The sequence below is a fragment of the Phoca vitulina genome, unplaced genomic scaffold (assembly GCF_004348235.1).
Source record: "Phoca vitulina isolate PV1807 unplaced genomic scaffold, GSC_HSeal_1.0 scaffold20, whole genome shotgun sequence".
Classification (NCBI taxonomy): domain Eukaryota; kingdom Metazoa; phylum Chordata; class Mammalia; order Carnivora; family Phocidae; genus Phoca; species Phoca vitulina.
Window position 1 is genome coordinate 23,845,880 of NW_022589723.1, and position 27,176 is coordinate 23,873,055.

The following is a 27,176-nucleotide window of genomic DNA, read 5'->3' on the forward strand; positions in this document are numbered from 1 at the left end:
CGCCGAATATAATTCAGAAAAGTTGAGGAAGTAAATGTGGAATAAATGCAGTCATTTCTGGATCACTTCTATTCTCAGTACTAAGAATATAACTGTATATTCAGTTATTAAGCTATTTGCTGCTAGAAAGTTGAATTCTAGTGAGCATATTTGTTTAACATCAATATTATAGTTACCCAATCCTTAAGAAGCTGTCTTTGTAGTTCTTCCTTGATCTTAAGATATATACTAGGAACTCTAAATTTATATCCTATTAAACAATTGCTTATAATCCCTGAATTTTTATTTTCATCCATGCTACTTATCTGTTACAATCTTCCATTCCGAACATTTTAAAGCATTCTGTATTGGGGGGTGGGGGGAGCTTTACCCAAAATAAACTCTTACTGAAACACAGAGATGATTGTATGGTCTGGGGGGAAAAAAAAGAAAATATAAAAAATTTTAAAACATGAAGATTTAAGTAAATCCTTATATATATTTTATAAAGTCATGAATGGGAAGAGACATTACAGGAATAAAAAATGCAAAGGAATTTTGGTTCAGTTATAGCAAATGTGGTATAACAAAATACAAACATGGAAATGATAGTAAATATAAAATGGCACTACAAATTAAGATAGAATTTCTAAAGTTTATAAAGAAAAGGGAAAAATTGTGAGTTATGGTTTTACTAAAGGTTACCCAGCTAAGCTATATCTTGAAGGGAAACAAGACAAGTTTTTATGACTTCATAAAACATGAGAGAGAAGAAAGGGTTAGAATGGACCGTTTTAGATAGGATAGTTAGAGAAGGCTTCTCTGAGGAAGTAACATTTGAGCAGAGACCTGAATGCTCTGACATAAGAACTTTTTGTGTAGAGAGGCTAGCAAGCCTGGCAGCCTTCAGTGGGATTAAACTTGGAATGTTTAAAGAAAATAATAAAATTACAAGTTTATGAAAGTTGAAGAAAACAACAGTGTTCTAATAGACTTTTAAAGCAACACAATTAACTAGAACATGACTAGTTTTTTCATATGGGACAGGTCCAGGATTAGAGCCTAAACCAAAGTTTAGGTTGCCAGGATATAGGAATCTCTCAGAGGAAGAATAGGATTGTTTCAAAATAAAGATTATAAGTGTGAGTTTTACTTATTTAATACTGTTTTTCAGAATATTTTAATGAAATAATTGGTTTTTTATTGAATATGCTCTGACGTAGGCAAAAAGTAATTCAGGGAAAAAATGTGTTAAAAATACTGTAAATGTGATTTAGTTTACAGAGAAAATACTCTTAAGCAAGAGTATTAGGAGAATATAGTTAATAACTCTAAGAATATAGTTTAGTAACTCTAAGAGAATATAGTTTAGTAACAGCAATTTTCACAAATACTTTTAATGTTATATGGTATCTAGAATATATATTAAATATGAATGTGTGTGTGTGTGTTTATCATGTCATATACAACAGGAATTGAAGACTTGTACAATAAAAATACCTGATAAAATATGCCAAAAAAAAGTAGAGGAGAAACAGCAAACTGGACATTGTATTCCATAACTGAAGTGATGAGGAAGAACTGGAAAATTGCCAACTTTTTAACCTTTTAGAAATAACAGTGTGTGTAGTTAGTGCAGGAGATCATATTCCTAGAGCAGCTTGTTCCAAATTCAAGTATGTCAGCAAACTTAGTGGAATTCAAAGTATTTTAGAAATAAAACCTCAGAGGTTACAAATAAGGTTACAATGTCATAAAAACAAAAATGGTTTAACAAAGTTTTTAGATTTTCCAGGATTCTGTCAAACCCAATTTCTGTTATGGTAAAGTTTAGCAGAACAGGATGTATTTAATGTAGGAGACTCCAATATGTAAAGAGAATAACAAATTTGGAATCTGTTTTGTTACTTATCTTCTACCATATGCATTCTTCTCAGCAGTTTAATAATAGGAAAGTCTGACTATTTATTGGAGTCAGGTTTTGCTGTGTTCTAACTTTCTGATCTGTAAAAATGGGTTTGCTAGAGAAAGACTAGAAGAATACCTTTTTTTTTCTTCTTTGTGGGGCAGAGCTGGTGGAAGAATTTCCAAGAGGTGTAAAAAGTTGAGGAATTTTCATAGTAGTCCTGATTAAACCATTAGTTCTCAGGCATTGGACAATAGGTGGTACATGAAAGAAGGGAAATAAACGAGGTGAATCCCACAATTCTCCAACTTGCTGCCAGGCCACAGCAATGGGGAGTGGAAATCAACAGAATCCAATAGTCTTACTGGATTGAGGAGATAAAGAACAGAATTCAGAGAAGCCACAGTGAGTCAAATTTGCAAGGCAAAAAGAAGGGAATGTAGAGAAAGAGCTCAAGATTTGCAGAGGAGTTTCAAGTCCTTGGCTAAATACTGATCTGTATATGCTTGAGAGGAAACTTAATTTGAGACCGGGAATCACTTGAAAGGAAAACGCTGAACAATTCCTGAAACTCACACAAAGCTAGGAATAGTTCTCCTTCCAGCCAACGAAAGTGGAAAGATTTCATAATAAATGGCATTGTGTAGAGTCCTCAGAAGGGTATTGTGTTGGTGAGGCTACTTTAGCTCTGGGCTGAAGGCTGTTCTAAACCTGCCTTAATAAAGCTTAAAGACAACCCTGGAAGAGGATCAAACTTGATTCCAAGTAACTTAACTGCTTACCACAACAAAGTCCAACATTCTTTAAAGGAATGCAACAAAATCTAGCACCCAAAAAATGTGAACTTCCTAATGTCAGATTACTAAACATGAAAAGAAGCAGGAAACTATATTCTGTAACTGAGAGTAAAATTCATCAGTAGAAACAATAGAGCAGGAAATTACAGAGATGATGGAATTAGCCAACAAAGGTATTAAAATGGTCATTACAAATATACTCCATAGCTCAGAAATGCAGAGGAAAATACGAACATGGAAATTGGAATTACTGGAGATGAAAAATGCAATACCTGAAATGAAAAATACACTGGATGGGATTAACAGAAGATTATTCACCACAGAAGACAAAATCAGTGAATTTGCAGACATGGAAACAAACTATCCTAAATGAAGATCACAGGACATCTAGCTTCTACTTAGGGTGTGGAAAGCTACAAAAAAATACCATTTCCACCATTTCCATAATGATGAGAAAAAAGAAAAAGTCTGAAAGCTACAAAATTCTTTTTTGAATCCATCAGAGAACTGAAATTGCAAGGCAATCATGTGACCTGAATTCCAAGGAGAAGTGACTGTATCACCTCCATGGGAGAATAAGGTGTCATACCAGTCACAACACAAGCAGGTAAGAAGAATCACTTAAAATTTTAAAGTTAAATGGAAGGCCAATTTTGGACTAGCAGCATATCAGTTTGAAAGAGCTAGGGGAAGCTAACAAAAGAATAGTCCAAAGGGATTTCACACTTACCTCAAACTTTTCCCCTCAAACCTGTACTGAGTACTCACAAGGATTTGGGGGTAGAGCACTAGACTAAAGAGAATTCCTGTTGATGCTGCAGGCATGCAGTTTCTAATCAGCTGTCACTGTGGGAACAGCAGTAAAGCATGCCAACATCCCTGGACCCTAGGTACTGAAAGACCTAAGCTTCTTCAGGAGAGGCAGCAAAGCCTTTTGCCCAAAGGACACAAGCTAAGACACATTGATTAGGGGAGGTGAGGGAACTCATCTTAGACTTAAGATCTTAACGCTGATACCAAGTACAGGTCTCCTGCCAGTCAGACAGGGGCGAAAACTCCAACTCAAGGTCATCTAGATGTAGAGTTGAGTTTCACTCTTATAGGGAGGAAGGGATAAAGGATAGGAAAGTGACAGCCGTCTACCACTGGGGGAGGGGCAAAAGCATGGGGAGATACCCACTCTGCGGCACAGGTTTATAGGGTCTGTTGAAAGCTGAGGATGAAATACTAACACTAAAAAAAGTCCTACTACACCCCGATCATATACTAAGCACTAGGCAAAAGCAGCCTATCATTAAAAGGAGTTGAAGCCTCTGGTCAACTGAAGGTAACCACAGCAACAACAATGACACTCAGCTAGACTCCTGATTAGTTTGATTCATCTTTCCACAGCAAAGGCCTTATACAAGGAGAGGCATGCTCATTTCCAGGCCTAAACAGTCTCTACTCTTCTACACATAGTAGTTTTGCATTCAATCAAAATTATGAGATTTGTAAATATGCAAGGGGAAAAAAAGGTCAAGAGGCAAAATAATCAACAGAACAAGACTGAAAGGTGACTCACACTGGAACTATCAGACAAGGATTTTAAAGTAATTCTGGTTAACACATTAAAGGATCTAGTGGAAAAGGTGGACAAAATGTACAAATAGATGGGGGAATTTTTAACAGATAAATGGAAGTAATAAGTTTAGTTGAAATGCTAGAATTAAAAGACATATTAAAGATGAATTCCTTCAGGATCATCAGTAGACAACACAGTTGCAGAAGAAATCAGTAAATTTGAGTATAGGTCACTATAAACCAACTGAAACACAAAGAGTGATAAAAAAGACAGTTACGGGACAATATCATATAGTCTAATATATGTGTGATTAAAGTCTCAGATGTAGAGGGAAAGAGAAAAATTAATAGATCCAGGATTTTAATAACAAAATATACACACATGACTAGACTTATATTTTCAAAGTGCTGAAAACCAACAATAAAGAGAAAATCTCGTATACAAATAGCAATAAAAATAAACCATAGCAGACATCTCCTTAAAAACTTTGCAAGGGGCGCCTGGGTGGCTCAGTCAGTTAAATACCTGCCTTTGGCTCAGGTCGTGATCCCAGTATCCTGGGATTGATCCCTGTGTCAGAATCCTTGCTCATCAGGGAGTCAGCTTCTCCCTCTCACTTGGCTCCCCCCGCCCCGCCCCCCCCCCATTCCTTGCTCTCTCCCCCTCTCTGAAATAATTAAATAAAATCTAAAAAAAAAAAAAGAGACTTCGCAAGCAAAGAGGCACCTGGCTGGCTCAGTCAGAAGAACATGCGACTCTTGATCTTGGGGGTCATGAGTTCAGGCCCCATGTTGGGTATGGGGATTACTTTAAAAAAAAAAACAACTGTCAACCCAGAATTATATATTCATTGAAAAAAATTTTTTAATGAGGGCAGAGACTTTTTCAGATACACAGAAAGCTGAGAGAACATCCCCAGCAGACTTGAGGTACAGTAACTATTAAATAGAATTCTTTAAATAGAATTCTTTAGGCGGAGGGAATGTGACACTAGACAGAAACTTGGATCTACATCAGGACTCAGCAGATTTTTTTCTGTAATGGCCCAGAAGCTTTGTAGTTCAGATAATCTCTGTCACAACTACTCAACTCCACCATTATAGCCCCAAAGCAGCCATAGATGACATATAAACAAGTGGGTGTGGTTGTGTTTCAGTAAAACTTTATTTACAAAAACAGGAAACAGACCAGCTTTGGTTCATGGGTCATAGTATGCCAATTGCTCATCTATAAAAAGAAATGAGAGCTTCAGATAATGTAAAAATGAAACTATAAAAGACACATTGTCTCGTTTTTGTTTTTTTTTTTCTTAAGATTTTTATTTCTTTGAGAGCAAACACGCAAGAGAGAGAGCACAAGCGAGGGGGGGGACAGAGGGAGAGGGAGAAGCATGCTCACTGCTGAGCAGGGAGCCCCAAGTGGGGCTCAGTCCCAGGACCCTGAGATCATGACCTGAGCCAAAGGTAGATGCTTAACCAACTGAGCCACCCAGGCACCCCATGTTTCCTCATTTTTAATCACACTATAAAATAAATTTATAAACAAAAATAGTAACACTGTATGTGGGGTACATAAATATATGAAAGTAAAATGTGTGACAACATTAACCCAAAGGATGGAGGGAGGGTATTTGAAGTATACTGTTGAAAGATTCTTACGCTGTTACATAATTACTTAAAGGTAGATCCTGTTAATTAAAGATAAATTTTGTAAATTGAGGGCAAACACTAATAAATAAAAGCCAGTAGGGGAGACTAAATGGAATACTCCAATCCAAAAGCAGTCTGAAAAGGAAATAAAGAACAGATGAGGGGCGCCTGCCAGGCACCCCCATTGATGAAAATATTTAAATAGTGAACATCACAACATCTATTTACACAGTGTAACACCTTCTTTTTATCTAATAAAGATGGTCTGCTCCTAGTTCCCCCATGAGCTTTAGACAACAACCAAGCTATATTGAACCCAGTGGCTTAGAACCATCAGACCCAGGGCGCCTGGGTGGCTCAGTCGTTAAGTGTCAGCCTTCGGCTCAGGTCATGGTCCCAGGGTCCTGGGATCGAGCCCCACATCGGGCTCCCTGCTCCGCGGAAGGCCTGCTTCTCTCTCTCCCACCCCCCCTGCTTGTGTTCCCTCTCTCGCTGTGTCTCTCTCTGTCAAATAAATAATATCTTTAAAAAAAAAAAAGAACCATCAGACCCCGTAGCCTGTGGGAAAAAAGGAATAGGCAGGTTAAGAATCCTAACACCCAAGCTTATCTATTCTGTTCCCTCTCTATTACAGAATCTATAATTCTGTTAAAATTCATTTTAGATTGTCTTTTATACCTTCATTTCTCTTCAGATCCCTTACCCACCTTTTCCAAGTCATGCATGCTTTCTTTGGTAAATCTTTCTCTTTATTTGAATTGGGAACAGAAACTTGTTTGTGGCTAAGTCTACAAGTAGTGCTAGAGATAGACCCACTATTAATGCTAAGGGAAGAGGGAAGCCATCAACCTTTAATGAAATTTAATGAAATGGAAGGTATAAAGAATTCTAAAACCTTGGAGAGTATCCAAAGGTTTCCTTTAAATTATTTCCCTGGAATCTACTTTCTTTTTTTCCTCTATTTAAGCCTTTTTCATCAAACACTGATATTCAAGATGCACATATATGGATTTTCTGGTCAATATATTTCATTTAAGGGGCGCCTGGTTGGCTCAGTTGGTTAAGCGTCTGCCTTCAGCTCAGGTCATGATCTCTGGGTCCTGGGATCGAGCCCTATATCGGGCTACCTGCTCAGCGGGAAGTCTGCTTCTCCCTCTCCCCCTGCTTCTCTCTCTCAAATAAATAAAATGTTTTAAAAATGTATATTTCCCTTAAAAGTAATAACGAATATCTAATTAGGCCTTGTGTTTTTCATTTTTTTCTAAGCATTTTATATGTCAGCACATTTTATCCTCACAAAAAACCAGTGAGATGAAACTGTTATTATCCCATTCCACAGTTGAAGCAACTAAGGGACACTGAGGTCAGGTAATAATCTTAGTAAGAAGCAGAGTGGGAATTTAAACCCAGTTTGTCTACATCCAGAATCTCTGTTCATAATCACTTCCCCATGCCTCCTCCCTAATTTTATTATTACAAATATTTTTCTTTTCCTCTTTTATTCTTTAGTTTCTTCATTCCTCCCTTCCACAAATACTTTACACAGATATTTTACACAAATATTTTACACTATGATTTAAACTGATTTGTATAGCCATTTATAATGAGTTGGTATGTAAAAAGATTATTTTGAGTTATGCATGACTCACAAATGAATTTTGAATTATAACCCATTGAGCACTCAAGGGTAGCCTTTATCTATTTTTCAGATTGCAACGGTAGGATGGCAGTAAATTGCATGCAATACTGGAGGCCACACAATGAAAACTGAATGTCTCATATTTTACCCCCAGAGTACCTATTTTGTAGCAAGAATCTTATTTAAATCTTAGAACACAGAGGGGATTTAAGACTCTCTTTTGGGCATTCTCTATCTGTTTCAACAAAATAGAATAGTCTCCTTTCATTTGCTCTGTATTTGTATATTTTCTATGGTGTACAAAGTATACTTTCTGCATTATTATATAGGTGGAGGATGTTGAGCCCCAGTGAGAAACTTTACTAACATTTAGAGTTTTTCTTAATATGAATAGAATGAAATCTTGCTAAGTATACTGACTTTAATTTGCCATATTCAACATACCATATTAAATATCTCAAAATGTATTAAGCAAATATATGATGAAATGCTTATACACTTCATTTTTATGACTGTACATCATTATTCCAAAAGTCCCTATATATTTTAAAGTTTTTTTTTTTAAATTACAGTTAGTTAACATACAGTGTAATATTAGTTTCCGGTGTATAGTATAGTGATTCAAAACTTGCATGCATCACCCGGTGCTCATCACAATAAGTGCATTTCTTTAATCCCATCACCTGTTTAACCCATCCCCCCACCGACCTCCCTTCTGGTAACCATCAGTTTGTTCTCTGTAGTTAAGGGTCTGTTTCTTAGTTTGCCTCTTTTTTTTTTCCCCCGTTTGCTCTTTGGTTTGTTTCTTAAATTCCACATATGAGTGAAATCATATGGTATTTGTCTTTCTCTGACTTACTTCGCTTAGCATAATACACTCTAGCTCCATCCACATTGTTGGAAAATGGCAAGATTTCACTCTTTTTGATGGCTGAGTAATACTCCATTGTACATATATACCGTATCTTTATCCATTCATCAGTCAATGGACACTTGGGCCATTTCCATAACTTGGCTATTGCAGATAATGCTGTTATAAACATCGGGGTGCATGTATCCCTTTGAATTAGTATTTTTGTATTCTTTGGGTAAATACCTGGTAATGCAGTTGCTGGATTGTAGGGTCGTTCTATTTAACTTTTTGAGGAACCTCCATACTGTGGGACAGAGTGACTGCATCACTTTGCATTCCCACCAACAGTGCAAGAAGGTTCTGCTTTCTCCAACACCTGTTGTTTTTGTGTTGTTGATTTTAGCCATTCTGCAAAAATCCTTATATTTTTTAGCTGTTTGTCTTCTTCCTCTTACTATAGGTGGTGCCCAGATTTACATTCTGTCAGAAGCGGGGTGCTTAATTAATAGCAAAAATAGATGGGGATGTCAATTTCATGGGCTATTAAGACAGAAAGAGAGCACCCAATCCAAATTTGCTCTACCCCATCCCATTCTCCAGATGAAAAAACTGAGGCCTGGGGAGGTTTAAGAACTTACCTGTTTCACACAGCTGCTTCATAGCAGAGACAGGAATAGACCCTTCTGACGCTTCATTCACATGCTTTTACATTTCACTACCCTGTTTCTGACCAGATAGTTGGTGAATGGTAGCAGTTCCATTGATCAGTTCCTTTCTTTCTATTCCAGTTATTGCTGTCAAGGGAAACTAGCTAATTAACAATCATTTATAATCTACTATTTTGGAGCACGTTTTCTTATACTGTCTCTGCCTCCATGTGGCTGTATGCCATTGATAGAGGCTTAGAGTAGAATCTGTCCCTGGCATGCAAACAAAACAAGTCTAGAATTCCAGACCAGTGTTCCCTGAACAAGTGGCATCTGCCTTCTGGTCCCCAAGCACCATAAAGAACAGACTCAGACATTGACCTTGCCTAGTAAGGTCATGATTTAAATTAAACAGCCAAAATACAAAAAGTTGTGAGAAAAATCACAGGAATTAACAATAATGAGCTTAATGTGCTCTTTATCATTGTATGATGCAAGAAATTTTTGAAAGAAGCATCTATACAAGCATTTGGTGGAAACAGTATGCCAGAAAGAAGTGTGTGATTACCAAGACAGTTTGAAAATATGCTCCCCTCTCTTCCCCCTTCCAAATTATTTGTTGATATAACTTTTACCTGATTTTCTTTTTTTCTTTATTTTGGGGCAAAGGGAATAAACTAAGATTAAGGTGTTGAAGATTGCTCAGTTTATTTTAGTCCCTAGAAAGTTATAAAACATCAACTGAATAATTTCAAATCCTTTTTTATTTAAGAATGGGATAAACATTAAGACACAAAAGTTGATTATTTTTAGAGAATATGCATTCACCATATTTTATCCTGAAATGCAACCAAAGATGAAGAGATAATTCCTAGTTCTGTAATCTTTTGGCTTGCTGTAAAAATGAAATGTCTTTGTTTCTAAGTTCTAAACAACATGTGGTTAGGGAAGTATGGAGACATTAAGTGAGAAAACACTTAAATTCTGAACCTAAGGAAAAGCAACAATGCAATATGGATGTAAATATGTGTTCAGGGACAATTTAGAAAATGCAGTTATTAACTAAAAAGTCTCAGAGAAGCACACTTTAGATTTTGACCTACCTGTAATGAATACCTTGTTATATATTCTATATGTGGCAAAATTAAGCCATAAAATGGTCCAGAAAGTTTTGATAAATGACTGAAATTGATCAAAATCTTATTCTACTCTGTTCATTCATTCCTGTTTTGTACCTGCCTACCCACCACACCCCCTCATATTGAATTCTGTATTTTAACGTTCTCCCTGGGCATTCTAATGTCTGAAAGGCAAAGAAACTGTTTTGTACAAACCTCCTCATCCTTGTCTATGTGTTTATATTTAACGTGTGAATCTGATTTTAGGGAGGGAGTGGAGAGCATGAGGAAAAATAGCTGGATTGGTGAATGTTTGCAACCTGGACTATTTCATCTCAGGTTTTAGTCTCAAGAAGTCATTTCTAAAGCCTGTTCAGTATAGGTCTGACTGTGTGCTCTTATCAAGGATAATGAGATACTTTATAGCAGTTCTGCAGGAATTATTGATTAGGAAGCTGCTTACAGTTCTGATGCCTGTCACAGGAAGTTGGTGCAGGGTTTGGATGGAATAAGTGATGAGATAAAGGCTGGGTTAGAAAAGTGATTACAACTGGGAACTTGCTAATCACTGACCTCTATAGGGATCCTCTGGTTTATCACTAATCTCACACACACTTGGCACTTTCCTGTGCTGCTGCCTCATCATTCATAGCTGTGTGAGTAATTTGGCATGTAGTGAACAAGAGGAGGGCATAGAGAGTCCAGCAGCTGTGCTTGTTGGCACTAGATATTTAAATATCTTCAATGTAGCCAGCAGCGTGCTTGGCACAAATGTTAGCCAATAATACTTAAACAAATTGTTGTGAAGAAAATAGGCAGGCATTTGTGTTAAAAACCCCCTCTCTCTCTTTTCTTTCCTTTAAAAAAAAATCTGTTAGTTTGAGATCCTTTCTGGATTTTTTGTGTGTAAGTTTGAACAGATTGCTACGAAAATGAAGTCAGTAATACTAATAGTTAGCATTGGCCTTGGTTCTTTCAGAAAAGAATTTCCAAGTACTTTATAAGCATTAATTAAACTGTGCAGGCCTGTGTGAGGTACATGCTACTGAATTGATTTTCCTAAAAGAGTGAGTGGAGGCATTGATGTTAACTGACTTGTAACTTGCCTAGTTCACTCAGTGGAGAGAAGCAACAGCCAAGAGATGAATCCAGGAACCAGAATCCTAGGTCTCTGCTCTGCTACATACCAAATGGCATTACAGATTTCCCCACTTTGTAGGATAGTGTGTTTTTATGTTTCTCCAAGTGGTTAGTGTGATTGAAATTGTCTGAAACTTCTGGTAGTGTTCATCCACAAAAAAAAAAGAGGAAAAGATTCTCCATGAGCAAAGACGTTAGGTAAATAATGATTTTTCAAAGATACCTAAGGGGGAGGAAGACAGTCTGCTTATAAAACTGTGATCTTATTTAAATAGATTTGTGCCCAAATATTTAGATTGGCCTATGTAGGGATTTCGTATTGTTCCTCTGAAAACTAAATCTGGAAAAGTTCTCATGATTTATACGTATTAGAATATTTCAGTTTGAAACATAGTAATGTTGATCTAGGTAGCTTTTTTGAAACATCGAAGGATTCTTTTTCTAGGTTAAGTCTTTATCTTTAAGAAAAACCAGTCTAGTGCATCACTTAAAATATAACACATGGGGTTTTTTTATGTAATAGATGATGAATTTGAATTTATGAATGCAGTTCCGTAAGCCTTAAAAAAATGAACATTGAAACGATACTGACTTTCAGACAAATAGGGAAACTATTTGTTCTAATTTGTGCTATTATTCATGAAGTCAACAATTACTTCTTGAGTAGTATATATTCATTAAAATTACTAAACTTCAGTTAGTTGTAAATTTTCAGGTATTCAGTAGACCACTGCAGAAATAAATGCTGAGCCATCTGTATCTTCTATAATATCTCTGTGTCTGGCCATTTCCTCATGAAAACATTATTTTGAGTTCGTAGGAAAAGAGCACATACAGCCAGGAGAGTATTACAGGGCATGTTTCTACAGCCAGTAGATTGAGATCTACAGGAGATCTTGCAATTTTACTATCATATCTTGTACCTGTTATCAGCTTCCTTCAATCACTCCTTGGTATTAACAGGATTTCTAGTAGGAAGAAGAATACAAGTGGCAGTGGTACCAGCAGTGTACGTAAAGCATCTCTTACAGTGCCTTACACATAATAGCTAGTCAGCAAATGCAAGTTTCTGTCACCTTGCCCACAGCAGTCTCAAGAGTGAAGGAGAGTGGAAGAGTTCTGGACTGCTGTGCACTATCAGGAGGGTTCAGCAAAGCAGCCTAGGAGTCCTCAAGCCAAAGTTGGTCAACATAGGAATGCCATGTCTCCCGGGAAGAAATGTGCTTTTAGTTTCCCCAAGGTACTCTGTCCAAGCGTGTTGGATGTGAGTGGGCCTCAGTGCAGAGGCAATCATTTCAGAGCATGGCAGCAGGAGCCCTCGGTCACTTACATTCCCTGAAGTAGGAGTTTTGCAAGGTGCATTTTCATGGCTCAGCAATTAAATATGTTAAATTGTTTTAAAGATACACACAAAAACAAATCCCTACATTGGCCCCAGCCTCTCAGGATGCTGTTGTGCCCCCTCTGATCTTGTCCAACTTGTTCATTTGACAGATTAGGAAACTGAGATCCAGAAAAACAAGATCAGAATAAATACTTTTCTAATCGTCACTTGAAGTAAGAAAGACATCAACATGTGCCCTTTGCAAGAACTGAAAAGAATAGCAGTTACTTGTGAGTGAAACAAGCATAACTGACCATGTTCTATATCTAGAACCAGTCTTTGGAATAGTTGGGTTTTGCTGCCAATCATCTTGGGGATGATTTGTCATCCATCTCTCTCTTCAGTAGGAATAGATAGTGCCATATCATTTGATTGGTAGAGGCTGCTTGGAGGGCTAAATAGAGAAAAATTCCTATACTATATTTGGGCTCCACCAAATGTGTACATATATGATCTGAATATGGGAACTGTGTCCTAAACCTCCACTGGAAAACAGTGCAGTATAGTATGCCATTAAGAATTTGAGGTCAGGGGGCGCCTGGGTGGCTCAGTTGGTTAAGCAGCTGCCTTCGGCTCAGGTCATGATCCCGGGGTCCTGGGATCGAGTCCCACATAGGGTTCCTTGCTCAGCAGGGAGCCTGCTTCCCTACCTGCCATTCCCCCTGCTTGTGCTTGCTCTCTGTCTCTCTCTCTCACTCTCTCTGTGTCAAATAAATAATATAAAATCTTAAAAAAAAAAAAAAAAAAGAATCTGGGGTCAGATAGCCCTGCATTCTGGTTCTTTTGGCTACTTATTAATTCTGTGACCTTGGGCAAATTATTTCTCCTTGTTAGTGAAATGGGGACTTAACAGTACCTACCTCAGTGAATTGGAAGAATTTTAAAGCCACCATTGGCTTTCATCTGGATTATTTTAGTAGTGTTCTAATTCATTTGGATTATTTCAGTAGTCTAGTCGTCTTCTAATTGGTCTACCTGCTTCCGCACTTGTTCTCCTGTAGTTTATTTTCACAAGCAGCCATGATGATACTTTTTAGACATAGAGCATCTTTTCAGTAAATAATACTGAAGTCAGTTGGGTATCTGTGGAAAAAATGTACCTTGACCCCTCTCCCCCCAACCACCAACCTACACAAAAATCAAATTCAGGTTTAAATGTGAAAGACAAACAGTAAAGCTTTCAGAAGAAAACATGGAAAAATAGATTTGTAACCTTGAAATAGGCAGAGATTTTTTTTAAACAGTACACACAACAAAAAATGGACAAATTAGCCAATATTAAAATGAAGAATTTCTGTTTATCAAAAGACACCATTAAGAGAGTGAAAAGGCAACCTACAGAAAATATTTACATAGAGACAATAAAAGGTCTTGTATCAAAAATACATAGAGAACTCCACAAATCAACAAGTAAATGACAATCCAAAAGTAAAAAAGTGGGCAAAATACTTGAATGGCCATTTCATTGTAAAATACCCAGCTGTCCAATAAACACAAACTCACTGTGATTTACTAGTGGGAACTTGGTTGCCAAAATGTCTGTTCAGTTTCCCACTGCATTAATAAATAAATCCACAACAAAAGAGCTAATTGTTCCACAAATCTCCTTACTAATAAGAATACCAGGAATATCATATAATTTTCTGCACAGGTTTTATTTTACTCTTGGAAATTATGTTTTCTGAGCATTCTTTCTCATAACAAGGTAAAAGAATGCATCTCTTTACTTTTATCCTTTGTTCCTAAATCTCTTCACTAAGACCAGACAGTGTATTCTTGATTCCATCTTAGCATGATAGTTGTGCAAGTACAGAGATTGCACTTCTCCCAGATCCTCTCCTTTCTAGGCTAACATCTTGATTCTTTTAGCTGATCTGGTTTCTAGATCCCTCACCATTCAAGGGAAGTTAGATACTAACAGTGACTCAGCCGTGTTCATTTGACATGTATTAAAATTATCTATGTATAGCATTCATATATAATACTTAGTAGAAAACCATAATACGGTAGCCAAAGCTGTTATTTGTCAGACACCTGAGATAAAATAGACTTAGAGATTCATTCTAATTCATGAAAATAGTTCTTGTAAAGAGTAATTTTGAAAGAATTAAAGATGAATGTCTTCTAAATCTCAGACTGAGTATGCATTATATTTAAAGAGTAACCAAATTTCTAAGTCCCTCAGAAATAACTAGTTCCTAATAAATGAAAGGTGAAATGAAAATGTATTTACATTTCAAAATCTCATTTGAATAGGTTAAGGATCATTTTAAAAACAAGCTATCAACTTTACATTTCAGAAGAAATTTTTACTCTGTAATGTTTTTAGCTTATGTTAAATTAGTTTTCATTCTCTCTTTGAATATCCTTGTGAAAGGAAGAAATTTAGGAATTTTAATAGGCACAGGAAAGTGGGTTTAAAAACTTAGTTTTCTTAAATAACAAGTAACTTCCACACAGATAATTAAAATTGTATTTGAAAGCTGAACTTTACTAAAAACAGAGCTAATATTGATCTCTTACTTTGTTTCCTTTCCTACCTCAACAATTGAAAAAAAAAAAGTTTCTTACTCTGGTACGGTTGAGTGAAAATAAAACAGACTATGTTGTTTAGCTTTAAGTCTTCATTAGTTGTTGAACATTTCAGGAAGAGGAATTTGCAAGGTAGAAAGGGCCTATTGAGTATTTCAACCAATAATAAGTTGATGGTATATTGTGATGAAAGACAAATAGTCTTCCCTGCTCAGCGGGAAGCCCACTTCTCCCTCTCCCACTCCCCCTGCTTGTGTTCCTTCTCTCGCTGTGTTTCTCTCTGTCAAATTAATAAAATCTTAAAAAAATAAAAATAAAATAAAATGTTAATATAGTCTCCCAGTTCTGTCCTGCCAAGTATATGGGACATGATTTGTTTTTAAAGGTGGTATTTTCTTAAAATTGAAGACACATTAGGGGCGGCTGGGTGGCTCAGTCGGTTAAGCGTCCAGCTCTTGGTCTCAGCTCAGGTCTTGATCTGAGTCATGAGTTGAAACTTGCGCTGGGCTTCTACTTTAGAAAAAAAAAAAAAAAGATATGTACTGAGAATGATTTTTAATATCTCATAAACTTGTTTATTTGATGAATAAAGTAATACTTTCAAACCATAAATGTGTGCTGTTCTTTATTTTCCCTCAATAATTTGTCTGCCAGTCCTTCTAATTTGGCATTTCCCTTCAGTCTCTGCCATCTTCTTGGTTCAGCAGGATTTCTGATCCATTTTGATGAGGCACAGGAATAGTGTGTGTGTGTGTGTGTGTGTCACAATTGTAAAAGTACAATCTTTTCATGGTTTTGTGAGGTTGGATTCCAAGAGTAGAAGGGTAGAGTCCCAAATCCCCACAGATCATCTTGACTCCTATAAGCAGTCTTACTTGTAAAAGATATATCCTTTGAGAGTTACAGGTTTTTTTCCTTTTTATTCCATATGTATATGTTGCAAATTAAAGCTCTTTATGTAGAACATACTGCTTAATGGTGAGACTGTGAGGCAAATAGACCACATTAATTAACCTTTTCTCATAAATATGTATTTTTATGTGTTGTCATGACTTCACCTGAAATATGTGCTTCATGACTAATAGCCAGTAAGTGCTTTTTAAGATATGTGCTATAATGTCCTAATGGGCTCTAAAATTATACCCCGAGTTATTACAGTATTTTCTAATAACTAGCTTTGTTATTACAAGGATTATTTTGTATATCTACGGAGTCAGTACGTGCCAAATTTAGAGTAGCAAGATTTTACATCAGTTGGCCACTGTGGCATGTAGACGTCAATGAAAATAATCAAATATTAGTGTCTGCATCTCCCAAGTTTTTTTAAATTTTATGCACTCTATCAGTAAATAATTTTGAGCATCCCATCTATGTGTGGAGTTTTAAAAAATTAATAAACTATACATTTTTATATAATCACAAGCTAATACCTCAATGTGTAATATGCAATTATGGAGAAGTCCATATAGCCTCAATAATTTTAAATATTTTGGATAACTGGTCAGATTTAATTAGATTGTTACTGTTTTTACCTTGGAATGGAGAAAAAGAATTAGCTCTGCCATTGTCATTGCTTATCTATGTCTCCATCTTTGATATTAACATCAAACTGTGATGTTTACAGAAATCTTTTGAGCAACATATATGTTTGTGAGAGACTGTTTATTAAAACCTATATAATACTTGTAAATTTACTTTACTGAACAATATGTTGAAAAGCAAGTAAGAACTTCTGTCAGTATCAGCACTGTGGGACATCTACTCTCCCTCTAGAACTGGCTCATACATTTCTGACATTTAACCATCCAGCTTTGGAACTGCAGATAATAGTCCCAAAAGGAATTCTTACACATTTCTGGGAATATAAATTGACATGATGACTTCAGAGAATAGTAAAGCAATACAGAGAAAGTTGAAAGTGTGCATCCTTTAATCCAGTAGTTCCACTTCTCTGTGTCTAAAGAAAGTCTTACATGTATGTATAACACATGTGTGAGGATACATGTTTCACCATTCTTCCTGATAACAAAAAAACTAGGAACAGTCTATTTCTCAGTAGGGGAATAGATCAACTGTAGTTTTATTTGTATAATGGGACATTTTATAGCAGTAAAAATGAATGAACTAGGTGTCTATTATCAACATGTATCTCGAAAGCATAATATTGCATGGAAATGCACATTTCAAAGGGGGTAGGTACTATATAATCCCATCTGTTTAAATGTATTAAACACAAACAGTAATGTATATTGTTTGAGTGCATGAATATATATTAAAAGTTTCAAAACATACATGGGAATCATATATACTAACCTTTTGCTAATGGTTATCGTGTGGTCTGGGGTGAGAATTGAGCTGTATCCACACTTTTAATTTCTGAGAGAGAGAAGAAGAGAAGGAGAAATATTCAGTCTGAAGCAAATATGGGAAAACATTATTCTCCCTACTGAGTAGATCATACTGTTGGCTATATAGATATCTATTCTTTTCCATTCTTTTGAATATTTTTTTGGTGTTTCACAATGGGAAGTATTTAATAAAATACATGCTATTCTATGAAAGTCAGAATTTGTTAAGATTAGAATGATAGTAAGATTTTTAAATTTTATTTATTGGATTTTATCTTCTTGTTTCTAATTTATTCTCTACACTTCCAAATCACAATATAATTACTATGAATGGTCTGGAAGTTGAATTGATTGTCAATAAATGAGGATTTTTGTATATAGCTATTTTCTTTGTTTTATAGGGAAAACGTCAGAGAGAGGCTCATTTTCCCTGTACAGCAGAGACACCGGATTACCAGGCTGTCAAGTAAGTTTAATAAATACAAAAGTGAGATCATTTTTAACCCATAAATAAAGGCTTTGATAGAGGAGGTAGAAATTTATCCAATTTCACCATTATTTGTGCCTTTAATGTGGGACTAAATGTGGTAAGATTTTAGTTACTAAACATATTTTCTTCTCCCTCTGCTTAAAATGGTTTCTCTTCCCCAATTCACCAGACTTGTCTTTCTCTATCATCAAAGATTTTCATAACTCAACTCCATTTTAACTGGAAGCAAAGTAACAATTACCTTCCTACCCCTTACCAAAATTCTTACATCATTTCTGAAAATGATTTTTGCATATTTCCTCATAAAAAGAACAGAGCTGCTGATATATTACATGAAGAACATACAGTTGCTTTGTGTAGCTTTTCTATCCTGTAATGTTAAACTTACTGATGCTCTAAGTATTTTCATTTCAGTCCTACACTCTAACCAATTCTATAGGCTTCCAAAAGTCTCTTTGACTTGGAAACATCATTTCAATTCTTCCATATTCCGTAGCATGTTATATTTTTACTAATGGCCATCTTCTCTGCCTTTTCCCCCATATCTTTAGAGAGAATTCTGAACACTCAGTTCACCTCTAGATTCCCATCAGAATCAAGCCAAAAAGAATAGAAAGGGAGAATGTATGCAATTTGTTTTCTGCTGTCTACATGCCTTTCATGAGGTCTGCCCTAATTTTAGACATGGGCATGTGAGCCAATTTTAATTCTCATTCTAACAGTACTACTCCATTTAATATATATCCTGTAATTGTGCCATTCAGAGTCAGAAGACCTAGGTTCAAATCCCATCTTTACAAATTACTGACCGATGGTCCTAAGACAAGTCATTTCCCATCTCTGCATTGATTTCCTCATTTGAAAAATAGAATTAGCAGTTTTGCTTCTACTTTATAGGTCTCTGAAGGTTAAGTTCCATGTACTTGTGAAAGCATTTTACAAAATAAATCCACATTTAATTTTTTTTCCATTCATATAACCTACAAAACAAAAGCTATTTTGTTTTGGGTTTTTTTTTTTTGCATTATTTATTCAAGTCATTATATTCATAGTATCCTTGGAAAAGGTCATTATTATTATTCCATGAAATGCCCCTTATTGAATCTCTTGGAGTTCTCACTTGGCTTTGGGAAACGAGAGAAAATCCTTAGCACAACCCTATCACAGGCCAGTAACTCATAACTCAAGCAGTTCTTTCCTCCTTTATTCTCACCATCCTCTGTACATAGATTGGGAAGTGTGTGCATGTAGGGAGCACACATGGATAAATGCCAGAGCAGAGGATGAGTTGAAACAGTGCCCAATAGTGGTACTATAATAGGGTAACTTGCAATGATTTTCTTTGGTATGTTAAATCATCCTTGCATTCCTGAGATAAACTTCACAGAAGCTATTTTGAATCCTTAATATTATTTTTAAGAAACCAAAAGGTTTGAGAGCCACTGGTCTAATGTTAACACTATTGCTAAACTTGAGGGAAAAATGATTGTAAGCTCTTAGAAACTACAGCTGCATCTAATATATCAGTTAATGCTTATATTAATGAGTTCCCACTTACATTTTTTATACTCCCTTGGCAAAGGTATTGCTATTTAGTTAGGATCAGTGGTAAGCTCTATTTATATAATTCTCAAGTTTTGAAAAGACAAATCTTAACAGTTTTTCAAAGATTAATATGTGTTTATACCAGATTTAACTCCTTTCTTCTCATGATTTTTGTTTTTTTAATTCCAGTATAATTAACATACAGTGTTATGTTAGTTTGAGATGTACAATACTAGATTTAATTCTCATATCAGAAAACATTTATTTTAAACCTAGATACAGGGGCGCCTGGGTGGCTCAGTCGTTAAGCGTCTGCCTTCAGCTCAGGTCATGATCCCAGGGTCCTGGGATCAAGCCCCACGTCTGGCTCCCTGCTCAGTGGGAAGCCTGCTTCTCCCTCTCCCAGTTCCCCTGCTTGTGTTCCCTCTCTCGCTGTGTCTCTCTCTGTCAAATAAATAAATAAAATCTTAAAAAAAAAAAAAAACCTAGATACATAACACTGTAATAACATTTGCTACCAATTACTGAGAACTGAGCCGGGCGTTGAATTAAACATGATTACATTTAATCCTTTTAACACCCATTTTTCAGATTGGAAAATGGATGCTCTCCAGAGGTATTAAGTAACGTGCTCAAGGGCATGCATCTAGCAAGTGGTAAACCTTCTAAACACAGTGTTGATGCTTTTAACTATGTTGTAACTATACCACAGCGTAACAGTCTCAGGTTCCTAGTCTATGCCCTTACTACCCTTTCATTTTAATTTGTTTGGTTGAGGAGGGACCTGGGAATTTATGTATATATATATATTTGGGGGGGGGGATTTATATTTTAAACAAGTGCCCCAGATGATGCTAATTCACATGGACTGGGGATTATACTTTGAGAAACCCAGTGCTTCTCTATATGTCAAATGTAAGCATCTACAGAGTATAAAAAAGGAAGAAACTGTAAGATCACTGTTTAACAATTGTGTATAACATTTTGGAGAGATCAGGCAGGCCTTTGGAAAAGAGAAACAACATTACCGGGATGTATTAAATGTAAAATAACAATATTGCTATATACAAGAAATGTAAAGGTATTCAAGTGAGGGAAAGATTTATTTGTAAAGAATTCACAAAACCAATGCCTGAGCCCCAAAGAGGAAGCCCAAAATTCAGCACAGAGGAGAGATTTTACTGCAGCAAAGACAAATGGAATCAGTGAAGATAGGAGGGCTCTTAAAACAAGTAAAAGAATTCCTCACTGTGAAAGGAACAATGGCCTTGCTATTTATTATTGTTACTTAGCTCTCACTATGCTGCAGTTGCTAGACAAAATTATAATGGATGGCACCAGCTGGTTTGAGGCCTAAATAGTAAACTCAGGATATTCAAGAGTTAAAAAAGATGTATCACTCTTATTCAAAGAAAAACCTGTATTCCAAACAGTATTTGTTAGCAGGGGTCAGAGAAGACAATACACTCAAACAAAAATTGGCTGCCATTTTGTCTTACTTATTCACAAGTGACATAAAAATCTTAACCACACAATGATAATAGAAGGAAATGTAAACAGTGACTGCAAAATTATATCCAAACACCACTTTGAAACCATTTTTCTTCAACATAATTCCCAAAGGAACATTAACTCTCCTAATAACGTACATAAAATGCTGCTGACATTCTACAAAATTCAGTCTAATTTAATAATGCCTGATGGGCCTTGCTTCATGTTAAGATGATGTAATAATATGTTGCTAAATGAGTCTCCTCATATTACTTATGTGGCAATCCCATAACTGATGAGCCATTAAAAGGAAACTGGTGTAGTGGTATTACTGGAAACACTGATGGATCATTCTGCAATTGAATTTTTTTAATTGATTCAACAGAGAACATAGAAGCCAACATCTTTATTAACTATAGGTATAATACTTCACCATGATGTGAAAAATCCTTTTATCATTACAACAGTTTTTCACTGATACCTGTTAAACAAGTATATATTCAAATAGTTTATATAAGTTTTTCTCCAAGTGTTCAAACCCAGAAGAGTCAGGGTCTTGGTTTTTTTTCAGAGATTTAAGTTTCATCAGCATTCAGATATTATATGCTTTAGAAAATGACAACTTTAAACTCAGGTAGCACATAGTTATTTGGAAATTTACCCATACCATTTGCTTCTTAACCATCCTCTTTTCCCATTATAGCCAGTCTCACTATATACAGACATTTGATAATGATAAAATTATAAAGGAGTCAATACATCAGGAATATATAACAATGATAAGTGATATATAATGATAACAACTTTAGGTATATAACCTACGAGCTTTAAAATAAATGGAGCAAATATTGATAGAATTAAAGAGAGAAGTAAATACAAAATTATAGTTAAATGTTTGAATACCTCTCTTAACAACTGACAAAATAACTAGACAAAAAACTTAGTTCATTTACTATCAACTACCTTGACGTCATTGATACTTATAAAACTGTTTCCAACAAATGAAGAATATACATTCATTTTGAGGGTATATGTTCTATTCAACAGGATTGAATCATGTGCTAATCCATAAAACTAGTGTCAATAAATTGAAAAGGTTTGAAATCATACAGCATATTGTCTGACCAGAAGAGAATTAAATTAAAAGTTAGATACTTAGGAAAACACCAATATTTGAAAAATAAACAACACATGTGTAAAATAATCTGTGGTTTTAAAAAATTTTTAATTTTAAAAAATTAGGGAATTCTGAGTTATAGTGAAATATGATATAACAAAATTTGTTGGTGCAGCTAAAACAGTGCCTAGAAGAAAAGGTATAGCTTTAAATGCTTGTATTCAAAAAAAAAGATCTGAAGTATACAACCTGAGGTTTTGCCCTAAGAAGCTAGAAAATGAAGCACAAAATCAATAGAACGGGGGGGTGAGGGGAGTGGGAGGGATAATACAAATAGCAAAAATCAATGTAATACTACAAAATTAATAGAAAAACTAACAAAACCAGAATTTGGTTATTTAAAAAGATCCATAAAAGTAATAACTTCTAGGTAGACTGATTAAGACAAAGTGGGAGAGGGAAGAAAGGGAAAGAACACAATTTACCAATATCTGGAATAGAAGGGAGGTTATCATTGTAAACCATATATACATGAAAAAGATAATAAAGAAATATTGTGAATAACTTAATTCAGTAAATTTGACAACTTAGGTGAAATAAAATTCTTGAGAAATACTTACCAAAAGGGACAAGATAAAACAAACTATAGAAATGATCCCTGAAAGTATAGTCTTGGGACAAGATAAAACAAAGTCTGAATAGCTGTGCATCTATTAGTGAAAATAAATTCATTTTAAAAACCCACAAAGAGTGATGAGCACTGGGGATGTATGGAATTGTTGAATCACTATATTGTACACCTGAAATTAACATAACACTGTGTGTTAACTCTACTGGAATTAAAATAAGAAAGAAAGGTGGGGGGAGTAAAAGTTGTTTGTGAGAGAAAACCCACAAAGAAAGCGTGAGGGTCATGGCTTCATGGGTGAATTCTTTCAAATGCTCAGGGAAAAAAATACCAATCTTATACAAACTATTTTAGAAAATAGAGAAGGAGGAAGCACTTTACAGCTCATTTTACGAGGTGAGCAATAAAACTGCACATGTAAGTTTGGCTGAACATTTGAAAATCAATCGGTTTAGTTCAGCACATTAACAGAAGTAAGGAGAAATACAATATGATCGTTTCCATAGATGTAGAAAAGGTATTCAACAAAAATGAAATATTTATGATAAAACCTCACAACAAACTAACCATAGAAAGCAGCTTCCTCAGTTTGATAAAAGACATACATGAAAGATCTATAACTAACAGCATATTTAATGGTGAAAGACTAATTGTCCCCCCCCCCAATATTAGGAACAAGGTAAGAATTTCCGTTCTTATCACTTGAATTTTATGTGCCAGTGTAATAAGGCAAGAAAAAAAGACACCATTTGGAAAGCAATAAATTAAGCTGAATTTGCAGATGACATGTTTGTGCACATGGGAAATCCAAATGAATCGTCATGAAAACTTTTAAAACTAATAAACCTTTAGCTTTGTCACAGGATATAAAGTCAATCCAAAAATTAATTGTATTTCTACACACCAGCAATGAACAATTAGAAAATGAAATTAACAAAAAAGTACTATTTATGGTTACATCAAAAAGCATAAAATACTGAGGTATACACTTAATAAAAGATTTAAGACTTCAACAATGAAAACTGTAAAATATTGCAGGGAAAAATCAAAGAGGATCTAAATAAATAGATACACCATATTCCTGAATTGAAAGACTCACTACATTTAGATGTCAGTTCCGTTAGGCTACAGATTTAATGTAGGCCCAATCAGAATTCTAGTAGGCTTTTTTTTTAGACATTAAGATTATTTCATCCAGCTAGCTAACAGGTACATGAAAAGATGCTCAACACACTCATCATCAGGGAAATACAAATCAAAACCACTATGAGATACCACCTCACACCTGTCAGAATAGCTAAAATTAATGACATAAGAAACAACAGGTGTTGGCGAGGATGCAGAGAAAGGGGAACCCTCTTACATTGTTGGTAGGAATGCAAACTGGTGCAGCCACTCTGGAGAACAGTATGGAGGTTCCCCAAAAAGTTAAAAATAGAACTACCCTATGATTCAGCCCTCCTGGGTATTTACCCAAAGGATACAAAATACACATTCAAAGTGGTATACACCCTGATGTTTATAGCAGCATTATCAACAATAGCCAAACTATGGAGAGAGCCCAAATGTCCATCGACTGATGAGTGGATAAAGAAGAAGTGGTGTATATATATACAATGGAATATTACTCAGCCATCAAAAGAATGAAATCTTGCCATTTGCAATGACGTGGATGGAGTTAGACTGTATTATGCTAAGTGAAATAAGTCAGAGAAAGGCAAATACCATGTGATTTCACTCATATGTGGAATTCAAGAAAGAAAATGTCAACATACGGGAAGGGGAGTAAAAACAAGAGAGGGAAACAAACCATAAGAAACTCTTAATGATAGAGAAAAAACCTGAGGGTTGATGGAGGGAGGTGGGTGGGAGGATGGGCTAGATGGGGGATGGGTATTAAGGAGGGCACTTGTTATGAAGAGTACTGGGTGTTTTATGTAAGTGATGAACCACTGAATTATACTCCTGAAACCAATATTGCACTGTGTGTTAACGAAAATTTAAATAAAAATTTGGGGGGGGGAATTAATTAAAATAAAAATGAAAGTTCATTGGAAAAGGCATAGGATTAAGAAGTGCCAAAACAATCCAAAAAGAAAGGAGAAAGGACTTACTTTATACCTGATTTCAAGACTTACTATAAAACAATACTAATCAAGACAGTATAAAGATTGACAGATCATGAACAGAATAGAGTCCAGAAAGGGACCCACACCTATAAGCTAAAATGATGTTTGATAATAGCACCCTAGCAACTCAGAAAAAAAACATGTCTTTAACATACGGTGCTGGAACAACTGAATTATCAGTATGAAAATAAAAGAATTTAAACCCTTACCTTATACCATATACAAAACAAATTTGAGCTAGATCATGGACTTAAATATGAAAGCTAAAGTAATAAAGCTGCTGGGGAAAAAATAGATGAATATCTTTGCCACTTACAGGTAAACAAATTTCCTAGGGAACACATAATAAAAACATCAAATATGGAAGAAAAACTGATGAATTGAACTTAATCAAAATTAAAGGGGCTCCTGGGTGGCTCATTCGGTTAAGTGTCTGCCTTCAGCTGAAGTCATGATCCCAGAATCCTGGGATCTCTCTCTCTCTCTCAAATAAATAAGATCTTTTTTTAAAAAATTAAAAATTTGGGATTATTAAGAAAATGAAAAGAGAAGCCACAGATTGGGAGAAGGTATTTGCAACCCATATATCTGACAAATAAAATGATCGCTGACAACTCAATAATAAAAAACTAGCAACCCAGTTTATTTTAAATAAGCAAAACACGGGGCACCTGGGTGGCTCAGTCAGTTAAGCATCTGACTCTTGATTTCAGTTCAGGTCTTGATTTCAGGGTTGTGAATTCAGGTGCTGCATTGGGCTCCACACTGGGCGTTGTGGAACCTTCTTAAAAAATAAAATGAATGAATAGGCACAACACTTGAAGAGACACTTAACATAAGAAGATAGACAAATGGGGGGCACCTGGGTGGCTCAGTCAGTTAAGCGTCTGACTCTTGGTTTTGGCTCAGGTCATGATTTCACCGTCATGGGATCGTGCCCCCCCCCCCCATTGGGTTCTGTGCTCAGCGCAGAGTCTGCTTCAGATTCTCTCTCCCTCTCCCTCCCACTCACTCTCTCGCTCGCTCTCAAAAATAAATAAACAAAATCTTTTTAAAAAAGAAAGAAATATAAATGGGCAATCAGCACATTAGAAGTTCCACATTATTAGCTATTAGGCACATGAAAATTAAAACCAGAGTGACTTATCAGTATACAACTACCCGGAATAGCTAAAATTAAAAAGATGATACATTGTTAGCAGGACTGTAAAATGGTATAATGACTTTAGAAAACTGGCAATTTCTTATAAAGCTGAACATGTATCTGCCCCATGACTCAGCAATTTACTCCCAGGTATTTATCCAAGTGAAAACATTGTTCACAAAAAGTTTTCTCCTCAAAAATGTTTGTAACAATTTTACTCACTTTAGCCTAAAACTGGAAACCCAGATGTTCATCAAGAGGATAAATGAACTGTATCATGTTCATACACTGAATGTCATTCAGCAATAAAATGGAATGATCTAATGATCTCAATAATGTTATGCTAAAAACAGGCCAAATCTCAAAAATACTGTATGGCTCCATTTATATGAATGTCTGTAATCGGCAAAACTATCAAATCAATGGTTGCCGATAGGAGGGTTCTTCTATAAAGGGACCCGATTGCTGAAGTAATAGAAATGTCTGTCTTGATATGCATTCATCAAAACTGATTGAGTAGTTCACTTAAGATCTGAACATTTTATTGTATGTAAATAACAGCTTAGTTTTTAAAAACTGAAAAGTGAAGAGCAATGTGAGAGAATGTATTCTACCTGATTCTAACACTCGGTGTATAGCTGTGGTAATTAAGCACCATAATACTGGCCTGATTGAGAAATATGACACTGGAACAGAATATAGCCCAGAAGTACACCCACGCTTTATGTAGTTGGTTTGATTTTCAGCAGTTTGCCAAATTAGTCCAATGGAGAAAGGAAAGGGTGTTTTTGTTTTTGTTTTTGTAAAAGATGCAATAATAAATGGATATTCATATGGACAGATATGAATGTCAGTCCTCTCACACTAAACAGAAAAATTATTCAGGATGGATCCTAGACCTAAATGTAAAAGCTACAACTACAAAGCTTTAAGAAGAAAACATAGGAGAATATCTCCTCAGTTTGGGGGTAAGTAAGCAAAGCTTTCTTACACTGAATACAAAAATTTAAAAGCCACAAAAGAAAAAATGATAAATTAGGCTTAATCAAAATTAAAGACTTATAAAAAGAACTAGG

At 35.5% G+C, this 27,176-nt stretch overlaps 1 protein-coding gene and 1 pseudogene across 4 annotated transcripts in view; one reads left to right on the forward strand and one right to left on the reverse strand.

The window, feature by feature from the left end:
- The window catches only part of TCF12 (transcription factor 12), a 372,079-nt gene that overhangs the window by 241,110 nt on the left and 103,793 nt on the right, over window positions 1-27,176 (forward strand). For all 4 annotated transcript variants that reach the window (XM_032417040.1, XM_032417042.1, XM_032417041.1 and 1 more), the window contains one exon: window positions 17,958-18,022. In XM_032417040.1, coding sequence (XP_032272931.1) covers window positions 17,958-18,022 — 65 coding nt within the window. The remainder of the gene's footprint in view (window positions 1-17,957; window positions 18,023-27,176) is intronic.
- Window positions 22,770-22,873, reverse strand: LOC116640864 (annotated as a pseudogene).